The sequence below is a fragment of the Carassius gibelio genome, chromosome B5, assembly GCF_023724105.1.
Source record: "Carassius gibelio isolate Cgi1373 ecotype wild population from Czech Republic chromosome B5, carGib1.2-hapl.c, whole genome shotgun sequence".
Classification (NCBI taxonomy): Eukaryota; Metazoa; Chordata; class Actinopteri; order Cypriniformes; family Cyprinidae; genus Carassius; species Carassius gibelio.
Genome location: NC_068400.1, coordinates 41309105 through 41332493, shown reverse-complemented (window position 1 = coordinate 41332493; position 23389 = coordinate 41309105). Strand labels below are relative to the sequence as shown.

General features: G+C 35.2%; 1 protein-coding gene across 1 annotated transcript; it reads right to left on the bottom strand.

Moving 5' to 3' along the window:
* Nucleotides 1-1555: 1555 nt before the first annotated feature.
* On the bottom strand, nucleotides 1556-22522 carry LOC127957081 (uncharacterized). Its single transcript, XM_052555451.1, has 7 exons — nucleotides 22322-22522; nucleotides 12289-13118; nucleotides 11144-11195; nucleotides 10622-10757; nucleotides 9707-9858; nucleotides 4306-4545; nucleotides 1556-2977 (listed from the first exon to the last, which is right to left on the bottom strand). The coding sequence occupies exons 1-7, from the start codon at nucleotides 22400-22402 to the stop codon at nucleotides 2429-2431; spliced, it is 2040 nt and encodes a 679-aa protein (XP_052411411.1). The 5' UTR covers nucleotides 22403-22522; the 3' UTR covers nucleotides 1556-2428.
* Nucleotides 22523-23389: the final 867 nt, after the last annotated feature.

The following is a 23389-nucleotide window of genomic DNA, read 5'->3' as shown; positions in this document are numbered from 1 at the left end:
GCATTTATGTTGCTTTAAAGGGCTATATAAATAAACTTGACTTTAACTTCACTTGACCTTAAGCATTTTTTAGACACTTACAAATCTATTCTAGCAATTTTTGTAAAGTTGTGTTTTTCCAGCTTTGAAGTGCTGCTGCTAAAACTAGTCATTTATATTTAGAGAACTTTTTGATGCATTTTGTTCAGTTCAGTTCATTGCTTCCATTTCTTTACCTGGTCTTAAAGTCTTGACTTCATTAAACCTGCAGAAATCAATAATTCAGCCGACATGCAATGACAACAGTGAAACTTCATCTGGCCTTTTTTTTTTTTGTCTGTCAGGAAATTCAACCACGTTTGTGAGCAGACTCGTTTTAAGAACTGAAGCTGGGGAAAGTGGCTTGATTTGACAGCACCTGATCTGCTGTGGGCATGTGTTATATCCTCTGTTCTCCTCTAGATGGCATCTTTACATATGCAAAGTCAATCAGATGACGACAAACCAATGGTGCATGCTGTATCTCAGTATCTCATTGGGGTTTCCAAAAAGCTTGCAGGGAACATTTTACATTATTGTTAAAAAAATACTTTTGCCTTTTTGCCTTGTGCATGTTTTTGGGGTATGTTGTTCCTAACATTCTTCAGAGGCTCAGATTAGACTACTACAGAGATCAGTCCTCTGCGTCCCTAACTAGCCTCAGCTGTGCTTTAATGAAGGTATCTTATACACTGTGGTTTTACAGCCAGGATAACTCACCCTGCCATTACTTTTTCAAAGTTTGGATGGGAATGTTTCTAGAGTTCATGCTTATTGCAAATTAATAGTTACTTCCACCTGATCTATTTCGGTTTTTTTTTTTTTTTTTTTTTTTTTTTTTTTGCATTGATGCATTTGTTAGATGCTTTTATCTAAAGCAGCTTTCCCCAAATTTGATCTGATTATAAATACATATTCTGAAATATCAAGATATGTGGGAAAGGGGTTTCTATTTTATTCTAATATCTACCTAAACATTTTGTATGTCTAATAGACTGATAAACCTTAATTTGAAACCACTTGCAGGCTTTTCTATAAACCTAAAATGTTGTTTTATGTTAGTTGAATTGTATGTTATGTAATTTCCAAAGCGGGTCTTCATTGTATGAACTCTTAAAATCTGGTTTGAGGGATTTATTCAGGAATGGTCCCGAGTGTTTGAGACACTTTGGGGCTGCTTTGCATTAACTGAAAGGGAGATGCACTCCATAAATATTTACTTAATTGGGATGGATGGGATTTTTTCTTTATTTCTTTTTTTCTTTCAGAAAACAGGGTGTTTAATTCTACCTCATCGAAGTTTAAGCTGGGGCTTCAAATGGAGACTCAGGTTTTTGAGTAACAATTGGGAAGCCCCATATGACAGCACTGTTAATGTTTCTAGTTAAATTAGCGCTTGCTGTGCTTCATGTTTGTAATGCCTAGAAAAAAATCTGAGACTAAAACCTTGTTAATTTACTGCACTAATAATAATAGACTATATCTCTTTTATGCATATTCTGAAATGGTTGTACAAGATAATACAGCAGCACACATCACCAATATACAATGTTTTATTTGCATTGAATGTTAGTTACTGCATTTTAAATGTCTGTACGGTGATCCGTTCCCTTTATAAATCCATCATAATCAGTACAGTTGACAATAATACTGCATTCAGGAAAACATACCATATAAAGAAAACAGTTATGAAATTAATTGGAAATGCTATAAAAATATGATTGTATACACAATTTCAGGTATTGCATCAGTGCATATTTAGCAGCATAGATGATGGCCACAAGGCACATATAGTAAGTGGAAAAACATCAACTTTACTAATTCAAATTACGTCAAAATGAAATTTTCAGTGGTTATGTCCCTTGAGAAATAACAATATATGCCATTTCAATTCATACATGATTTACTAACTTTTTAACAGTACAAAATGTGAATTGGACCCAGAGTGAATTACAAAAAATTAAACGTGGAAGTCAAGCGAGATGCCAATCGGCTTTCTACCAGACCAGCTAACTGGTTGTCTACAGATTGCAAAAGGGATTAGAACACGCTGTACTGTATTTCACAATAAAAGCAACAATACAGACTTACTGTACAACTCAAAACCTCAGTAGTGAGTAGAAACATTGAGCTTGGTTAAACGTTTATCTTATACATACATTTGCAGGTAATAAAATATACTGTTAGATGGTGGTTTTATACTTAGCAAATTAAATGTGCATAACAATAAGTGCTTTAATTTTTCATTCATGCCAATATTCATTACAAACCCATTTGAAATTTAAATCTGGAACAGCAGCTCATAAACTGAGTTTTCAGTCCTGTTGAGATCATGTATTGGCTGAATTGGTCACATGACCATCATACTCAAACTTCATGGCACTGGAAGACTTTGTTTCTAGAGTCACTGTTAACAAGAGAGAGCTGAAGGATCCTGTGTCTCCGACGCGCCACAACGGCCTCCCCTCACTAAAGAGCTCGGTTGGATGCTGGGAGCTTGGCTTTTTGATAGCAGCGGCATCTTTGTGCCTTCAAACATCTGTCCGTTCATCTGCAAAAGCTTCTCGGGATGCTCTTCTGAGACTAGAGGCTCTCGGTCTTCCTCTTCTGAGATGGAAAACACGGGTACAGTGACGTGGTCATCCTCAACGCTTGATAGTTGACCTTTGACCTGCAGCTGGCTGGTATCTGAGAGCATGTTTGGGGTCGTAATTCCATTGGCTTGTGCTTTGGAGGACTCGGATGTGCCGGAGAGCAGGCCAAAGCAGGGAGCATTGAACCGTGAGCGTCTGAGGTTGATGGTGGAGTTGAGGCGTCGCTGGCGCTGGGCCGGTTCGGTCAGGGGGTAAGAGGCGTTACTCGTGAAGGAGTCGGACTGGCAGCTGTCGGCAGGACTGTGAAGAGGAGCATCAGATAGGACCTTTCCCCTTCCTGAGACTTTAGCTGTGCTTGGGAGTCCCTGAGTGCACAGTGTCATAGTTAAAAAAAAAACAGGAATAGGAATCCAAAAACATGTCTGGTGAGTTTTGAAATATTCACAAGATGTGAATCATATACCACAGATAAATTAAACACTGTTCCATACTTCAAAGTGAGACTTTCTGTAATGTGTGCATTTCATTAAAGACCGTATATATATTTTAATTTAATATATATTTTATCCAGTCTGTGGAAGAGCTTGCTATATGTTTTGAACCTGTACAATTACCTCAAAATGCAATAAATTACATACCCTCATCCTTTTATATCTCCGAGATTGATGAAAATAATATATTTCAAAAGATTTATCAATTGAATAATTCAAGGCCTAAGTATATATTTGGAATGTGCTTGTTTGCTAAAGCCCTTGGTAAACTGGAAAACTTCTTCTATAACCCTAATTTTTAAGGCAGGATCAGTGGATGAGGTACAGAATTATAGACCAATTTCTATCCTCCCTGCAATTTCTACAATTTTGTAAAAGTTGGTGGTTGAACAACTTATCAACTCTAGAAAACCAAGATCTAGTTCACTCTAAATAGTTAGGTTTTAGGCCCAAGTATTTGCCAGAAATAGCAAACTGCTTTCTCTCAGAATTTGTTAAGGGAGCTAGATAATTGCAATGAAGTAGGTGCAGTGTTATTTTAGATCTCAAAAAGGCATTTGTTATGGTGAATCATACATAAATTAGATTTGTTTAGCTTCTCTCAGCCTGCAAATGATTGGTTTAGATCATATTTAGACTCTCGAGATCAGAGTGTTAAAATAAATCATAAGAAAACAATGAGATGGGTCTCCCTCAAGGGTCGATTTTGGGTCCGTTGTTGTCCTTATATGTCAATGATTTACCAAATTTTTGTAAGCAGTCTAAATGTCAGTTATATGTAGATAACACATACATTAATGTATTGGCACAGACTCCACTTTTGTGTGATTATTGTTTAACTGTTGTTAAAAAGCCCTAACCAGGGACTGGGTCTGCAAATTTGCCTTTGGCTAGCAAAATATATGTGGAGGATAGGCTGCTTGAAATTGTAGCAATGTTATACTGCGTTGTCCCTTTTAAATAAACTAATAAATAAATATATTTAAATAAAAAAAAAAATATATATACAAACACTCAGAAAAAAGGTACAAAAACTTTTTCTGAGAGTGCAGTATATACAGAATGCATTCATTTATTTTTAACAAATTTTGCATTTGCATAAAAAAATCATAAAAAGCAGTCTTTAAATATTTCACTAATGAACTTTTAATCATATTTTTGTGTGCTAAATGTGATAAAATGCCTTCTGCATCAATACTCACACTGTCCACCAGCTTGGTGAATGGGCTGGTAGAGTTCCAGCTGCACCATTTCTTATGGAGTTGAGGAAGAGGAGGAAGGAGATCCTGGAAGGTTCGGACACTCCATGCTCGTGGTCGTGTGCTGTTTGTCGATCCGACCTGGCTGCTCTTTGTCACAGACGTTGACGTTTGGTCAGGAGTCGACCAGTCAAAGGGACGGCTGGGTCCCGTGTCACTGTGCCTCAGAAAACGCTCTCGTTGCTATAAAAGACAGAGCTAATTTAGGACAAGTAGATTCTGTACAACTGACAAACACTGAAAAAAAAAACTCTCAGCTGAAAATCTCTCTTAAGATGGCATTTTAAAGCCACTTTGAAAAAAAAAATATCTAAAATTACGAGAATAAAGTCGTAATATTTCGAGAATAAAGTCAAAATGTTTCGAGAATAAAGTCGTAATAGGCCTACGACGAGAATAAAGTCGAAATATTATGAGAAAGTCGAAATATTATGAGAATAAAGTTTAAATGTTTCGAAAATAAAGTCATAATAGGCCTACTACAAGAATAAAGTTGAAATATTATGAAATTAAAGTCAAAATATTATGAGAATAAAGTGGAATGTTTCAAGAATAAAGTCCTAATATTACGAGAATAAATTGAAATGTTTAGAGAATAAAGTCGTAATAGGCCTACTATGAGAATAAAGTCGAAATATTATAAGAAAAAGGCAAAATATTCAGAGAATAAAGGTGAAATGTTTCGAGAATAAAGTCATAATAGGCCTACTACAAGAATAAATGTGAAATATTACGAGAAAAAAGTTGAAATGTTTTCGAGAATAAAGTCGTCATATTACGAGAATAAGTTGAAATGTTTCGAGAATAAAGTCATAATAGGCTTACTACGAGAATAAAGTCAAAATATTGTGAATAAAGTTGAAATGTTTCAAGAATAAAGTCGTAATAGGCCTACTACGAGAATAAAGTCGAAATATTATGTGAATAAAGTTTAAATGTTTCAAGAATAAAGTCGTAATAGGCCTACTACGAGAATAAAGTCGAAATATTACGTGAATAAAGTTGAAATGTTTCAAGAATAAAGTCGCAATAGGCCTACTACGAGAATAAAGTCAAAATATTACGTGAATAAAGTTGAAATGTTTCAAGAATAAAGTCACAATAGGCCTACTACGAGAATAAAGTCGAAATATTACGTGAATAAAGTTGAAATGTTTCAAGAATAAAGTCGTAATAGGCCTACTACGAGAATAAAGTTGAAATATTACGAGAATAAAGTTGAAATGTTTCAAGAATAAAGTCATAATTTCACGAGAATAAGTTGAAATGTTTCGAAAATAAAGTTATAATAGGCCTACTATGAGAATAAAGTCGAAATATTCAGAGAATAAAGTTGAAATGTTTCGAGAATAAAGTCGTAATAGGCCTACTACGAGAATAAAGTCGAAATATTCAGAGAATAAAGTTGAAATGTTTCGAGAATAAAGTCGTAATAGGCCTACTACGAGAATAAAGTCAAAATATTATGTGAATAAAGTTGAAATGTTTCAAGAATAAAGTCGTAATAGGCCTACTACGAGAATAAAGTCAAAATATTATGTGAATAAAGTTGAAATGTTTCAAGAATAAAGTCGTAATAGGCCTACTACGAGAATAAAGTCAAAATATTACGTGAATAAAGTTGAAATGTTTCAAGAATAAAGTCTTAATAGGCCTACTACGAGAATAAAGTTGAAATATTACAAGAATAAAGTTGAAATGTTTCAAGAATAAAGTCATAATTTCACGAGAATAAGTTGAAATGTTTCGAGAATAAAGTTTTAATAGGCCTACTATGAGAATAAAGTCGAAATATTCAGAGAATAAAGTTGAAATGTTTTGAGAATAAAGTCGTAATAGGCCTAGTACGAGAATAAAGTTGAAATATTATGAGAATAAAGTGGAATGTTTAGAGAATAAAGTCGTAATTTTACTAGAATAAGTTGAAATGTTTTCGGAATAAAGTCATAATAGGCCTACTACGAGAATAAAGTCGAAATATTACGAAATTAAAGTCGTAATATTACGAGAATAAGCTGAAATGTTTCAAGAATAAAGTCGTAATAGGCCTACTACAAGAATAAAGTCAAAATATTATGTGAATAAAGTTGAAATGTTTCAAGAATTTAATTTTTTTTTATACGAGAATAAAGTCATAATAGGCCTACTACGAGAATAAAGTCGAAATATTACAAGAATAAAGTAAAAAATTACGAGATTGAAGTCGAAATATTACGAGAATAAAGCAGCGATAAATACAGCAACCTGATCATTAAAGAGATTGAAAAACACATTACTTTAAGACACATAATTTGTGTTTCGCTATAAAACTGATTTCGAAAGCTGAGACATTAAAAGTAGATCTATCAAAAGCACGAATCTTATTGCTATAGGGTGACTGGCGCACTACAAATAACAAATGCAATGGAAGATATGAAATATTATTTCCAAGCATACTGTCCCCGCGAGTATGACACATGATATGATTTCTGCTAATTCCACATATATTTGTGGAGTATTAAATAAGAGAGCTACAGTGCTCCCCGAAGGAATGTCGATTGGGTGTGTGAGCTGATGTTAAGATAAAAAGTGCTTCCTGCTCAGTCTGTTAATAAATAGCATATTCTTGATATTAAGCTGTTTCCCCAAGTCAAAATGTACTCTTCCTCATTCCAGTAAAATGATGCAACAATATTCAAATCAATTCCGGTGGCCTGCAACTTCTCCCAGTGCTCTCAATCCGGGACATTTACTTGTGCAATAAAGGCCTACTCTCAAAATAATATAACTTTAATTTCTACGATTGAAATCCTTGAAACATTTCGACTTTATTCTCAGAATATTTCGACTTTATTCTCGAAGTATTTCAACTTTATTCTCGTAATATAGCGACTTTATTCACAAAATAGTTTTTTCAACATGGCACTGAAATGCGTACTTTCGTCAACATAACTGCATCCTAAAAAACTAATAAAAAAAAACAACACCTCTTTCACTTTCTTTAATCCCTCCCTGTCTAGCTTGTTCTAATCTGAACAGTGTCTCAAACTTTATATTATAAACACCTCCTGTTTTTATTTGCCTCTTTATGATGAATTATTTGTTGTAAAACCTCAACCACAAGTCACTTTGGATAAAAGTGTCTGCTAAATGAATAAATGTAAATGTATATAAATGCTGTTTGCAAGGATGCATTCAATTGATAAAACATGACAATAAAAGACCAAATATTTCCATTTCAAATAAATGCTATTAATGGCTGCTGAAAATTAAGTTTTGCCAACACAAATAAATAAATAATATAGTAATTAATTATATTTCACAATATTACTGATTTTACTGTATTGTTGATTAAATTGTTATTCAGATTTAAATTTAGCAGATGCTTTTATCCCAAGCGACATACAATTGGGTTATAACAAGAAAAAAAAAAAAAAAAAACGAAATAAACACAAAATACACCAACAAAGGGAAATCTCAAAACAAAAACAAAAAAAGGTGAAATTACAAATATTTGAGTAAACAGGAATCCATTAACATTGCACAATATAATCTATAATACCACTGTTATCAGCTTGATAATACAATTAATTAGGAAAGAAAGCGGCTTACAAAGTTCCCCCACTGGACCCATTCAGAAACAAAATAATTTGAACTTCATAAATGGCTCAAAGGTGCTAGAAATTCAATTTTATAATGAATAAACTTGCATCAGTGTAAAACTAATAAATGTGAGAATTTGGCTTGGATTTCATGCTTGCAGGGAAGTCAGGGAAGCTATATCCAGAGAGACCAGCCGAGTTTAACAGTCCTCACACATGATCTTCAACAGCTCCCTGTGTCTTAATGAATGAATAATGCATTATATAGTGCTTTATTGTGTATTGTTGTAGTGCTTTACAATCATATGGAGGGTCTCTCCTCAACCACCTCATCTAAAGTTTATCAAGTATTATGCTGGATTTAATCTCGAGCTGTTCTGGCACGGTTTCATATTTTGAACCAAAAACAATACCAAACTGTCCGGTTGAGGGGTAAAGGCTAAAATAAAAAGGATAAGAAACTACAGCGACAAACAGTGAGCAGAAACTCAGCTGGACACCAGAGATGCAGGTTTCTGATTCTTCTCAAACCTCCTCGGATGGCACAGCTTGGCAAACTTTTCAAGCCACATTTCAGAGCCAAAGCAGCATGGACCACACAATTGCACAGAAGCACACAGAGCTGTGCTGGGAAATTGGCTACAGGCGGATAGCATTCATTAGTCAGAGCTATTAGCGGGCCAGCTCCCCTCCGGCTGCCAGAGTCTCTAGTTAAGAGCTGCTTCTCTGAACATCAGCACACACCATGAAGCTTGGCCTCCATCAGAGCACTACACTGCTCCAGCTATTCAAGCTGAATACAACTAGACACTTGAAACCACAAAGCCAAAGTAAACAGAGTATCTCTTATAGTACTAGGAGAGCAATAGAAGCGCCATTTTTATAATAAAAATATAAACTTAAAGATAGTAGAGTGACCCTCAAAATATTTGGACACATTGCATCAGACGACAAACTAACAAACCATGTGACATCTGCAAAAAAAAAAAAAATATGTGCTGGACATTTTTTCAAAACAAATTTCACTTGAAATCACTTAATTATACTTTACTTTGTGATTTCATTGTGGATGTATGAAATCAGTTTCCCTCACCGTTCCTAATGAGAAACTTTTATTTTTAACTTTTTTTTTGCACATCTGGAAAAAATAATTTGTCGTTACTGTAGTACATTTAAAAAGAAATATAAAACAAAATTTAAATAGAGAAATGAAGATTGGAATGAAAAAATTATAATTTAAGACATGCATAAAGATAATAAGTGGTGACATTCTAATGTAATAAAAAATATAAAAATAATGTTAAAAAAGGCTTAAATCCAAGTTTAAATACCTAATGTTTTCTAAACTTAAATTTCATGAAATATTCCGCTGGAAAGTGTGCTTGTTTTTTTGTTTTTCTCAAATAAAAGCTACTGGTTTTAATATTTTGTGGCTTAATGTGAACAAATATTACACAAATACATTAAAAAGTTTCTCTCTTGTTAAGAATTTTTTTTTTATTTATATTTTTAAGAACCAAGTCAGTATATTAGATTCCAGATAGATCATGTGACACTGAAGATTGGAGTAATAACTTTGGAAAATTCAGCTTTGCCACAGGAATGAATTGCATTTTAAAATATATATTTTCAAAAACTGTGTCACTGTCACAATATTATTGTTTTTCACCCTAAACCTTTGAATGGTAGTGTATGTACAAAATATAGCAACGTTTCTCATCCATTTCTGAATGTAGCTCTGCACAGAAGAATCAAATACTCACAGTATGTGGAGAGAAGGGAAGATGGGCTGAGATGGGTGCAGAGGCGATGACGAAAACCTCATCTGTGCCTAATTCTAATTCAGTCAGACCACTGGAGAACTGTTCTAGAGCAGCCTTCTCGGACATGTCACATGCTCCTTTTACTGAAGACCCTTCAGAGCACAAAACAGTGATCGTATGCAATGTCATTTTGTAAAAATGGCTTTAAATACTTCAGGTTAAGCTTAATATGTCTTAAGCTTTTAATTAAAAACTAATTTCCCTCTTAAGTGCCCCTTTACTGCATTAAGGTCTTGACTTCTCATTATGATATTGTGACTTCATATATTCGTTTTTAAGAAGAACATTAATTTTTTTTTTTATTATTATACATTACACACTAAACTTTTTTTTCCTGATTTTATATGCATAGTTTCTACAGAAACTATAACATTTGTGTCCCCATTTACTGGGAAACCTCACATAATTTTCACATTATTATTATTATTATTATTGCACATATAAATTTGCATTAAAAAAAATTTAAGGTTCAAAATGCACCTTCTGTTGTTTCAGTAGAGACATCTAAAACAAATTGCATTATATTGCCTCACGTCTGTTTTTAAATAGATTGTTATTTATTTACATTGTTTATACTGAAAAATGTTTCATTTAAGATCAAAAAAACTTATTTTAACAATTATATCATTTTATAATTATTTCCTTGTGCTTTTGAACACAGGAGGAAATTAATTTATCTGCAAACTTCATCATAATGTAGCTCTGGTAGTCTTGTTATACTGTTCTTGAATTACAGTTATTTAGGCTTGGTCTGTTTCTAGAAAACACTAATTAATCTCAATGTATAGGTACAGAAAGGGGACAAAATATAATGAACTCCACAGCTTCACAAAAATAAAAAGAGACACTGAGCACCTGTATGGGACAGCCTGCGGTTGAGGGGAAGGTTGTTGTTGTCGTTCACTGTTCTCAGCTGCTGCTCCAAGTGATTGGGAGAAACCATCTGCAGTTCACTCACATCAGCCGCTGAATTTAGCACTCCTTCTGGAACCTACAACATAATACTTCACTTTATTTCTAAACGAGCTACCAAAATAATCACTCGCCAAAGCACAAGATGACAGCACAAAATCACTGTGCATTCACATTTTCTGTGAGAGCTCAAGTCTGCTTTTCTACACACACACACACACATTTAAATATGCAAGGAATCATTTTTCAAATTTAAATAATAAATCTTAAAATAATTCATATGAAATTTTCTGTATAAAAAATATATTTTAATTATTTCAGTTTTATGCCAAATATGCATCATTTATGGATGGTGCATTTAATCAATTTACTCTACATTGCCAAGTGTGGGGAAACATTTTGAACCCTCCTCATTTTCATAAAGGTGGGGTCCATCTGTAGGAAGATCATATGATGACTGTTTACCTCTGAGCTGACGGAAGAGGAAGCATTAGCTCTCTTTGCGCACAGTTTCGGCCTGGGAGAACAACAGAACACAAGTAACATCATCTTGTTGGCTTTTAATCACTGTTATCGGTAATTAGGTGGTCCATTAAATAACTGTTTACTTCTCTAGGTTCCCCGTGTAAACAGAAACAATGAAAGGCATTGGGGAAAAAATAACCTCCGCTCAATAACTTCTTAAATCAGTTCTGTGAGTGTCAAAAGAGACGCTGTTTATTCCCACTAGGACCAACTAAGAATGAATCTTACATGATGTATTCTTTGAAATATCATGCCTGTGTTTTAAGAAACAATTGAAACATCTTTGTGGACAATGGTCTCTCATTTTCTCTATTCTTGGCTTCTTATATTTCTTCCGCTTTGTTTTCTTTGTATTGTGTGACTGCACCTCACTTTTGTGCATTTAGTTTAATGCCAGGTGCAGCACCATGAACGTGCACAGGTATGAATAGTGTTTTAACATCAAAGTGTTTCCCAAATAGGAGAAGAAAGACTTGATTTAAGCTGCCAACAATGGTGAAAAATACCTCCAGCTGTGTCAACACCAACTTGATTTACGCTGTCACGGACATGGTACAGTGTATGTCACATACTAACTCTGAAGTGAAATATCTGTGACACCGATAGCAGGTTATGGACTGTGAGCGAGGATATGAAAGGTTGCGTCATATTTTTTTGGAAGCTGATATGTTTTATCACAATTGTTTGAAAATTGGAAAGTTCAACAGAAAAGCACTTATTTGACTTAAAAATCTTTTGTGGCATAAAATGTCACTTTTGATCAACTTAATGCATACCTACTGAAATAATTATTACATCGTAAAGTCTCACTGACCCCAAACTTTTCAACAGTAGTGTACAGTATATAAGTGTTCTGTACGCTACTGTTGAAAAGTTTGGGGTCAGTAAGACTTTAAGATATAATTATTTCAGCAGGTATGCATTAAGTTGATCAATATATATAAATGCAGATATACACATGTCCACCACTGGTTCGTCTAGCAACTCTTAAGTCAGGTAAGTTTGCATGGCGACTGCATGGGATTTTCTGCAATTTAAAATCAACTTTAAATAAATCTCTACATCTATAGAAGAAACATCCTTACCTGAAAATCACACAGAGGATACCAGCAAGGGCCACAGCAAAAACAACTGTCCCACTTACAGCACCGAGCAGTACAACACCAGTTCTGCTGTCGGAGGTCAATAGCGATCTCTGACGTTCGGTTGTGGCTGCTTGAGATTGATTCTGATAATGGAAAAGAAGAGCGAAACCACGGCCCCAGTGGGTAGTGGTAATCAACTCCATAATGACCTCAACAATGTCATCATCAGATCCAAACACTAACTGGCTGCTAGAAGGCCGTCTAGAGCCGCAGAATCGTGAGGAGAAGGTGATGAGATCTGATATGTAGAGAACATCATGGGGACAGGCGTCAAATAAAGGTGACTGCGTCTCAGGAATCACAGTGTCACCTGCTTCTGTGGCCATTCGTGGGCTTGACGAGATAAAGTCAACGGATGATCTTGATGCCTGAGATGAAATCGAATTTCTGTTTTCAACTGGAAGAGATGCTTGTGCATCGGAAAGCATTTTGTCAGAATTGGAAACTTTGGTCATCTCCATTTTGGTGGACTGTTCTTGGATCACCACTTGCTTGACGTCCTCTCTGAGCGTGGACTGGGGTTCTTTTGGACTTCCGAGGCTTTTCGATGCCAGCGTGCCACCATTGTTCGGTACCTCGTCCACAACGGCACTGTCGTGACTCTCAAAGACATCAAAATCAAACATCTCCATGATCAGCTGGTGACCAACAGGTACAAAGAACTGCCACACACAGTGAGTTCCAGATGAATAGTTATATGGGAAGCCAGGGGACAGAACGAGGCCCTGCACATCCACAACATCCACCCTGGCTCCACAATCAAAGTAAACCTAGAGAACAAAGACAAAAAAGCATCAGATGCATTTCCACGGTCACATTCTGAAACTAAATTATGATTGAGTCAGGACCATGAGACTTAGTTCATGTACATTTATTGTGACAGAATATTTTACTCCTATCCAAACTTAAAAGATCCCATCTAATTAAAATGATACAAACTTCAGGTTTTTGGAGCAGGTTCTTGATTTTTCGAACTTCGCGTTTCACAATAAAAAATAAAGTGTTTTTTTTTTTTTTCTTTTTTTTTTTACTGGGTCAGTTTTTTCCCCTTAGTATGTCAGCAAATGTTACAAGTGTGGGAGCCCTGAACTTTGAGCTCCTAAAAGTCATGGAATCATGTAATTATTTTATTTATAACTATTGTAATTACTTTTTTTTAAATGTACAGAAAGTAAAAGTGCTAAGAGATTTAAATAAGTTTTGAAAACAAAATTAGGGCATAGAGCCCTATAGCAAAAAACAAAACAAAAAAGTTGTAAATATTTAAAATACATTTATTTTATAGTTCAAAATATCCTACATTCATGTATTTACTGACATATCACTCAAGACTTACTGAAATATTGACATAAAAAAATGACCTATTATTGCTCTTTTGTTGGTTTTGATTTCTTCTCTTTTCCTCATTTGTAAGTCGCTTTGGATTAAAGTGTTTGCTTAAATGACTAAAAGTAAATCATTAAACTTAATTAAAAAATACTACTTGTGCACAATGCACATTTCTTAATATAAATCCTAAATTGTGTTTTAATGTAACTATTGATGAGGATTGTGTGATCTTTGAATAATATTGGTCTTTAGAAACAAAATATTTAAAGTGCCTAAAGTTTACTTGGAATATTTCCACTTTAACTTAATCAAATATACTTCAGTTCATCTTTAGTTGGACTTCAGCACTATACTTTCACACAATTAAAGTGCATTATGCACAACATTTAGCTGACTTAAAGTATACAAGTATACCATTTTACTATACTAAAAGTACAATTGCAGGTTATTTTTATTAAGTACATAAATATGTAAATGTATTTTTATTATAATTAGCATGAAATAAATGTAATTAGAAGGCCTATATTTATTTTACATTGGGGAGGCATTTAAATATTATTTTGGAAAATGGAGGGCCTTGGCCTCAAGATGTAAATTTAAAAACAATTTTAAAATTTTAATTAAATTAAAATGTATGCATTTAGCAGACGCTTTTATCCAAAGTGACATACAGTACAGTGCATTCAGGCTAACATTTTTTACCTAACATGTGCAGGTAAAAAAGCTGTACAAAGCAATAAAAAACTAATATAACAATCCTCCTATTATAAAAAATTAAAATATGCACATTATATTAAAATCACTTTCATGTGGAGGTCAAAGAGTTGCATGACGCCTGGGTGAAAGGTGGTTTGACTTTATTGCAGCACATTTAAAGATAACACGGTAGCAAAGGAAAGACAGTGATTACCAATGATGAACATTTCTGCATGACTTGAATTTAGATTAAGATAAACATGCTCAAACTAAATTACAATTCATGTAATAGCAGTGGAGACTGTTGAAGATAATTCTTCCCAGAACCCGCGCTCCAGGGGTTAGTGCTACAGTCCTAAATCATCTTAATAGGCTGTGGTTGTTCTAGCATCGAAAGTTCAAGAGGATGGCATGAGTTCAACAAACCAATGGGAAAGTCTTTGGCGCTGCTCTGTTTCATTCGACGCAACATTAAACATAGGTAAACAATTTTGGCAGTCATAGCTGCACTAACGGTAAGTCGCTAGATTCTAGAAACCTACTGTACGTAAAGCATTGCCCTAATTTGATCGTTTCAGAGCAATAATAACAGACAGCTGTGAAAGAAACCCGGCGAGCAACAAACAAAATGTTCTGTTCAGAAAATTAGCTTCGGTCTGCCTCTCCCAAACTGAACTATTCAACCTTTCCTCATTCAACGGGTATCAAAGCTGGATATGTTGGCTGCTCTGCTAACCTCAGGGAGGTATTCCTTCAAACATGCTGTTTGTAATATCTCACAGGTGTCCAGGATGAGGGGACCTCGGTATAATTGGAGGCAGATGGAAATCGGGGCTATACCACTCCAAACAAGAGCTTGGCAGGGGTCTGTTTGTTTATTGGGTTTCCTGCTGGCACTGGTTCTGGACTGTGGGAGGGAATAAATGAACTGAAAGACCTCAACAATGCCAGACAGGTAACAAGCCTAGCCTCAAGTGACGGCATTATGTGTGACAAAGAAGTGAAATTAAAGATGAAAAGGAGAGGGTTTACTTTCTAAAGACACATTCCAAGACTTATTGTCATGATTTATTAGTCGACAAGAAATGCTTGATTATCTTTCATGAAAATTTTAAAACACGCACTGCCTCTGAAACGACTTTCCTTTTCAGCTGACATTGCCAGGGAAGGAAAATAAATGATGTTAGCCAATAGCCAAATATGACATACAGTAACTAGGCACAGATGTAGATTTTAAAATCTTGCCTTGACACAGCATTTTAATGTTGGTTCATATAATAAAGGCAGTAATGATTGTTAAAAAAAAAAAAAAAAAAAAGGATATTAGAAGGATTTTAACGATAATTGAGAAAGCATCACTTATTGAGGGTACATTTGGCTTGCAGAATCCTCATTTTGGTACTCAGAAATTAGAGGGTCAAGTAAACATCAGATCTTATTATTTTCACCCTCACGCCAATTGATTGCAAACACTTTCATATCTGGATTGATTCAGATATGTACAGTAACATCCAAGTTTCACAATCTGATGGATAAAATCAATAAAACCAATTACTGATGGATAAACTCAAGTCACCGCATATTTTCACATTTAATAAAAAAAATCTTGCAGTATATGTAAAAAGGCGTGCAAAAGTTTGTGAACCCCTTGTAGAATCTGTGAAAATATGAGATCATACTAAATATTTTCCTGAGTAAGATATTTTAAATAAAAGATGTTTACGTATAGTCCACAAGACAAAAATATATCTGAAATTATTAAAATTACCCCTGGGTTCTTACAAAATTTCTGGAAAACCGAAGAATGAAGGATTTTTTCGGAAGAACAGCGCTCAGTTTAACTGTTCAGAACAAACAAGAAACTCATGACCAACCATAACAAAACAGACAAACAGTCATGGAAAAGTTTTCACGGCTGTAACTCAAGAAGTATGTGTACTATAATAAACTTAAATGGTACACATTTTCAGTGGTCAAAAACCAAATGTGGTTCAGCTGATATTTTTTTTTCTTTTAAACAGGAATGTTGAAACTAGAAATATATCTTCTGGAGAGATCATACCTGTCTGAGTGCTATAAATAAAAATTTTCCAAACTCATAAAAAAAATGCAAGTTATCACAATATGAAACTTTTTATCTGGGGTGTTAATTTTAAGGCCCTATATGGTTCAATTTCAATACAGCTCCATTTTCAAATTGTTGACTTCACCTATTATACCATTGGTCGAAAACCAAATGTGAGTAATACTCATTGTGATTAAAGAATAATGTTCATTCATGACATATATATTGTTATTATAACATTTTGCCTTTCATCATGTATGTTTGTCTTTCTTTCTTCAGAAGAAATGAATAAAAGATACCACATAATCATTCAGCTATGTGTTTGTGCCCCAACCCACTTAAAAAAACAAAAACGTTGTTGGAGGACAAAGCGAGATTAGTGCAAAAGTTGAAATGGAAAAGGCCACTGTAAATAATGTCAGCTTTATAAAGTCCAAGTAAGTTTCGTCTTCACAGTGCCTTATTTCTTCTGCATACTCTGATTCTCACCCTACGTTTCTCTTCATTCAGGCCATTTATCAAACTCAGATCTGTTGGTCAAAGCCTGAGTTTACCTCAGGTTCATGTGCTACTACACTAATAATTGCATGCCTGACATTTGATCCGGTCAAATGCCACTCACTGCGGAGTTGTAAAGTAAGCCGATTTCAGACTAGCACAACAGGAAAGTTGAACAATGCCCATGAATCTGAGAGACAAAGAGCAAATGGAACAAGAGGTGAAAAAAGGTTCAAGACAAGCATGTAGATGCAGTTGGTCAAGGTCCATGTTTCCATGACCGTCCATGCTAAAGAGGTTTGTGATTCAACCAAATCACCCATCTGCCCTTAGAAAACCATTTGGTGCAACAAGTCCAACAGGATCAAGCATACTTCCAAAAGACAACAAAAAAGAAAACTTTGGCAGTGATTTGCAAGATTTCTGTAAGTACCGCCCTCTCTCTCTCCAAACAAATGGAATTGGGTCATTACCGTGGCTCTGCCATAATACTGGACTATCTGCTGGATAGGGCAGTGTACCATGCATGGTAGACTTCACATGAATGGCATCCAAAGTACCACAGTGTGGAATAGGAAATGGGACATTCTTATAATGCCAAACATCCCAGCTCTGTTACATCATCGTCCCGCACTGGCATGGCGTAATTAGTAAAGTTGTCTTTTCTCCCACAGGGGACATTGGAAGGCTTTGGTGTTTGGTTATATAGCATTTTAATGAAACTAGGGTAATAAGTAGGAGGCATTTACATAAGGTCCCGCTGGTTATCGCGCCCCAGTAGTGCTAAATCAAAAGAGGATAGCTGACGACCCCCTTCCTCCTCTGCCAATCACTCAAGCAATATACACTCGAATACTTAAGTCATTCACTAGTCAGTGAGTATCATTTAAAAAATCCATGTCTTTTAAAGTCGACATCAAACATCACAATGGATCAACGGATGATCATGGTTCAATCTGTCAAAAAACTTCTTCTTTTTTAACTCCGAGGGCAATGCACACTGCTTTGAAAGCCTAAAGATTTAGCAGTTCAAGCATGGTAACTTTGCTGGGAATCAAACTTATAATGTTGGCATGCTACAGTAGATTGCAATTCTCTACTGAATTCGCTTCACGAATGCACACAAACAGAAACATAAAAAAAATAGTTACAATACAGTTTATAATAATCATATATTTTAAAGAAAATTTATAAACAGTTTCCAGATTTTAAAGACATATGGTCTCGTGTTTGTTTTTATGTGTGAGAGAAGTATTAATGTTAAATGTTTGTTTTTACTGATTTCCTTTTTTTTTTTTTTGAGTGAATTGTAAATCCAAATTTTGAAGAGAACAATGACTAGGAGGGAAGTAGCCCTCCACAACCCAATGAAATCACGTTCAAGTCTGAAACACAGCAAAAGATCAAAAGTTTCCCTCTACATTTTTGTTAAAAATTAAAGAAAAAAAAACTAAGAACTCAAACTCAAGAAAAAGTGTAATGTCATTCTTTTACTTGCCACTTACCTTTCTTTACTATTATTTCACCTATCAACTGCAATTTTAAATAGCACAGCATGACTTATATCAATATGAAACATAAAGGTAACAATGGAAAAAGAATATGGCAAGGGACAAGTACACAAAGAAATGAGGACGCCATAAACCCTGTGGGCAGATTAGAGAAACACTATAAAGAGGCTGGCAGGTATAAAATGATATTATGTGTTATGAGCAGTTCTTCACATGTAGCCACCAAACACACACATCCGGAATATGACAATACATGATATCCATGGGGTTTTCCTGTGTATTATACTCGCAGACAAAGATATCAATCTAATGTTACTGATCACAGTTTACTACAGTAAATGCATAACAGTGCAAAGCAATAGAAGCACAATTTATGCATGCATTTTTGTGCAAACATTTTGCTGTTTATTATTATTATTTATTTATGTTTAGTTTCATTCCATTTGAATTTCAGCATCTATTCCCTCTGTTGGTGCAACAACGACTCATGTACTGAAAAACAAGCCTCCTGCACTCTCAACATCAACAAACTGTAGCTGACTCACTGAATGAGTGCGAGTAAAACAGTGCCAGATAAACTCACAGCTGTCGCAGGGAACAGCAGATTGCACAGTAAGGACTGCCATGTGAAAAACACCACACTGAAACTTCCTCTCGTATTTGGTAGGTTACACACATCTGTTCACAACCTCTGTTCTTATTGTCATTTATTATTAATTCTCGGCTTGTCTGTCTCACCAACATTATCGGCACTTAAAGGCTTTTTGAACAGAAAAATGTGACTCATTATGAAATGTGAGAAGTCAAACAAGCTGTTAAAGCAGCTGTTCTCTTTTGCTGCACAGTGTTTTCACAACAGAGCTTTCAGGGATAACATGAGCTGACAATATGACTACTGAACTTGTGCTAGCAGAGAGCTTAAGCCCTTTTGCCACACACACACTCAAATGCACAAACATCCTGTGAGTCCCCCATAAACATGCTATGGGCCTCTGTAAGGGGGCTGGAAGAGGAGCACGGCTATTTATTGGTTGTGAAAAGTGAGACTGTTCCAGGCACTATGGAGCCCAGAGAGCCCATGATGATGTGTTACAACCGGTTACATCAGTCATAGCTTGCCACTGGACACTGAGGCCAGCAGGACTGGATTATGACAATATTTCACAATAATATCTTGATGAAAAGAGCAGCCATAACTGCAGCGACAGATCTGTGCAACACAAAGAAACACATTTTCAAACACATAGAAATTAATTAACAATGTAAATGAAACAATAATAATCAATAAAAACTATAAATACATTTTAAAACCAAAAAGCATTATTTTTTTTTTACTGGTTTTAAATGTTTAATAATAATTCTGGATTTAATTTATCATTTATTTTGTATTTTTCTTATTTATTCCAGGTTCTTTATTTCTGGAAGGTACAGAATTATAAAGCGTTAAAAACCCTGATTTAATCACTTGTTGATTGCATTTTACTTGAATGGTTTTGGTATTTGCTATAATTTATATATACTGTATATAGAGTAACCCTGAAAATATTTATAATACTTGTTCACAACTGTCGCTGGAGTACTTCTACTGTATTTCTTGTGGAAATATCCAAATTCACACAGAATGTGTTCTGCTGGCCAGGAAGTGCACATTAGTGGTTTGTTCTCATTAAAACTGTCACGACCGGCTTTCTCCGTTCTCATTCGGCTGGGTGAAAAATATCAGAATTGTGTGGGTGTGATATAACATTATTGGTGGGGTGAGGTTGAATAATTGAGAGAAATCACTCAGAGAGCTGCAAGTGCTTTGCATAGATATGTGAACACAAATAGATGCATGCACGCAGGAATTTTCTGACCTATGCATTGCTAACCGCATTAACTCAAGAATGAGAGCAATCCGTTGTCTAAAATATTGATTAGAAACATTGCTGAGAACAAACCCATGACAAGTATCTTTTACGTAATATCATATAAGGAAGCTTTTCTTCTTCATCCGATTGTGAGGGCCATTCAGCAAATTCCAAACTTGATTTGCACAGTTCTGAAAATCAACTTAATTCAAGAGGACAATGGGAGCATTTAGAGGGGCCGGATAACTGCAGAGGCGCTGAGGAGCACACACTCAGTAACAGAAGCGATGCACATCAACAATGCAACAAAGCCTTTGTTAGCGGCTCAGGATTCTCAGAATTATGGAGGAAGAGGATTATGACTGAATCTGACAGGTCGTCACCTCAGAAATAGCCCTTGACCTTATGTGACACAGTCAAAACGATGCTGACCTTTCCCACAAAGATAAATAAATAAGACCAGCATGAAACTAGTGGGAGAATATGCTACATGATTCAGAGACAAATTGTAAATCTGTCATCATTTACTCATCCTAATGTTGAAACCTATGACTTCAATTTTCTTCTGTGGAACATAAAATATATTTTGGAGAATGCTGACTTGTTGTTGGCATTCAGTATACAAAAATTAAGAAAAAAAAAACACTGAGGAAAAAAAATATATAAAATATGTATATATTTGTGTGCCACAGAAGAAAACAACTGCATAAAGGTTTGCTTGTCTTATTTGTATTCTTTTATGATGGAAATTACTCTATGCACCATTAATATTTAAGATCAAAGTTCTGACATAATATTTTTATGTCTATTTATTCATAAATCATATCCATGCATTGGAAGGGAATGAGTATTGGTGAAAGGCAGCATGTGGAAATGACCACAGAAGTGTTTAATTGCACGAGTGGAGCTGGTTTTCCACAGGAATCTGCTAATCACCTCCAAAACACACTAAGGTTTTCCTTAACAACATATTTCCCTAACTCTCCTTTTCCTAACATGTGAGAAGCTACATAAACAATGCACAGGCTCTGTGATGAGAACTGGTAGAATAAGAAAAGATTGTAAAGTGAAGGGAATATCAAAGGTCCTGTCATTGAGTTCTGATCTATGACTGTACATACAGACAGGTCTGAGAAACAAAAGTTTCAGAGACTCAAAAACAACAACAACAAAAAAACTTTAACAACTAAATAGTTTTTTGTCTGAAACATAATATGCCTATTTTGACAATGAGATGATGTAACAATATATAATGCAACTATGTATGTATTATATAGCAGACATTTTATAGAAATTAAATTTAATGTTTTCTAGGGTTTAAGGGGTCTATTATCGGATTTATTTCTTGTCACATGACAACAACAAAAAATAGCTTCGCATATGTGGATCACACATAACACTGAGTCAAACATTAATATTTTTTTGAACTAAATCTGATTCACTTAGTAGTACTAAGAATGAACTAATCTACTTATGTCAACAGATACTTGTGCATAAGATTTCCTACAATAATTCAGCTCTACAGGTACACCATAGAGTTTAGACATAAAACATTTTTTAAATAAAAATATTATTTAGAAAAATTTAAAACACTATAATAAAAAAAAACAAACAAAAAAAAAAACAGCTCATACCTGACCTTCACATAAAAAGACTGGTTTGTTAATTCAATTCATTTAGTTTAGAATATTTTTCTATTCTTTATATTAATTTGAATTCTCACTTTGATAGGCTAATTGTTTACAGAGACATAGTTTTTATTTCTACAGAAGCGCTGACCGCGTTGAACTGAGCCAGACCACACAACAAGCTGCTCCACATTTCAGCACAACACCTTCCCCAAACCTCCGAATTAAAATCCCTTCAGACCAAGAGACGCAACATTTCAAAGTTGCTTCAACTACTACAAGCTCCACATAGTCTTCAGTAAACTGCATACTATAATCCCTGCTGTAAACATTTGGACAAACCGCAGACAAACACAACAGAAAGTGGGCTACTGCCTGCCATACACTTGTACTCACTTTTTGGGTGTAGCACCCAGTCACCCACAGAAGGCAGACTGTCAGGAACACCCCTGTGCTGCTCAGTCCGCGAAGCCCCATTTTAGTCACTTGAGCTCGGCTGCAGACGCACGCAGGACTGCTCTCCCTCTCTCCATTCACCTGAGGGAGCGCGTGGGCGCGCACGCAGCCGCAGCGGAGGTCTGGCGGTGCGCGTTCTCGATCACTGCACAGATCAAATACACATCAGTGTGTGTGTGTGTGTGTGTGAGTGCGAGTGTGAGCGATAGAGAGATAGAGAAAGAGAGAGAGAGAGAGAGAGAGAGAGAGAGAGGGAGAGGGAGAGGGAGAGGGAGAGGGAGGATCTATCTATACATCTATCTATCTATCTACAGGTGCATCTAAAAAAAATGAATATCATTTTAATATTACTATTTTTTTTTTTAAATTTAATTTAAAAAAGCTAACTTTCTTTTATTCTAGATTCATTGTACCAAACTGAAATATTTCAGCTGGTTTTTTTATATACAATTCTGATGGTTGCGACTTACAATTTAGGACAATTTAAAATTCAGTATCTCAAAAAACAAATTGAGCTCAATTAGTTTTGAATAATATTCTGTATAAATACTGGGTACCACCTGTGCTAGCTTAGAACATGCAACCAAAATAATGGGGAAGACTACCGACTTGACAATTGTCCAGAACACAATTATCAACAGCCTTCACAAGGAGGGTAAGCCACAGAAAGGTCATTGCTGAAAGGGCTGGCCTTTCACAGAGTGCTGTATCAAAGTATATTCATAGAAAGTTGACTGGAAGGAAGATTTGTGGTAGGAAAAAGTTCATAAGCAACAGGGATGACCACAGCCTTGGGAAGATTCTCAGGAAAAGCCGATTCAAGGACTTGGGAGAGCTTCACAAGGAGTGGACTGAAGCCGGAGTTAACGCATCAAGACTCACAACACTCAGACATCTTCAGGGAAAGAGCTACAGCTTTCACATTCCTAGAATCAAGCCAATACTGAACCAAAAAAAAAAAAAAAAAAAAAAAACATCAGAAGCATCTCACCTGGGGTAAAACCACTT

Bases quoted from the DNA above. Each gene is read 5' to 3' on its own strand.
- LOC127957081 (XM_052555451.1), bottom strand. From the start codon at position 22,402: ATGGGGCTTCGCGGACTGAGCAGCACAGGGGTGTTCCTGACAGTCTGC. The intron at 10,758-11,143 runs GTAAACAGTCAT...ATTATGTTGTAG, and splicing joins CCTCTTCCGTCAGCTCAGAG to GTTCCAGAAGGAGTGCTAAA. The intron at 4,546-9,706 runs GTGAGTATTTGA...TGTCTTTTATAG, and splicing joins TTCCCTTCTCTCCACATACT to CAACGAGAGCGTTTTCTGAG.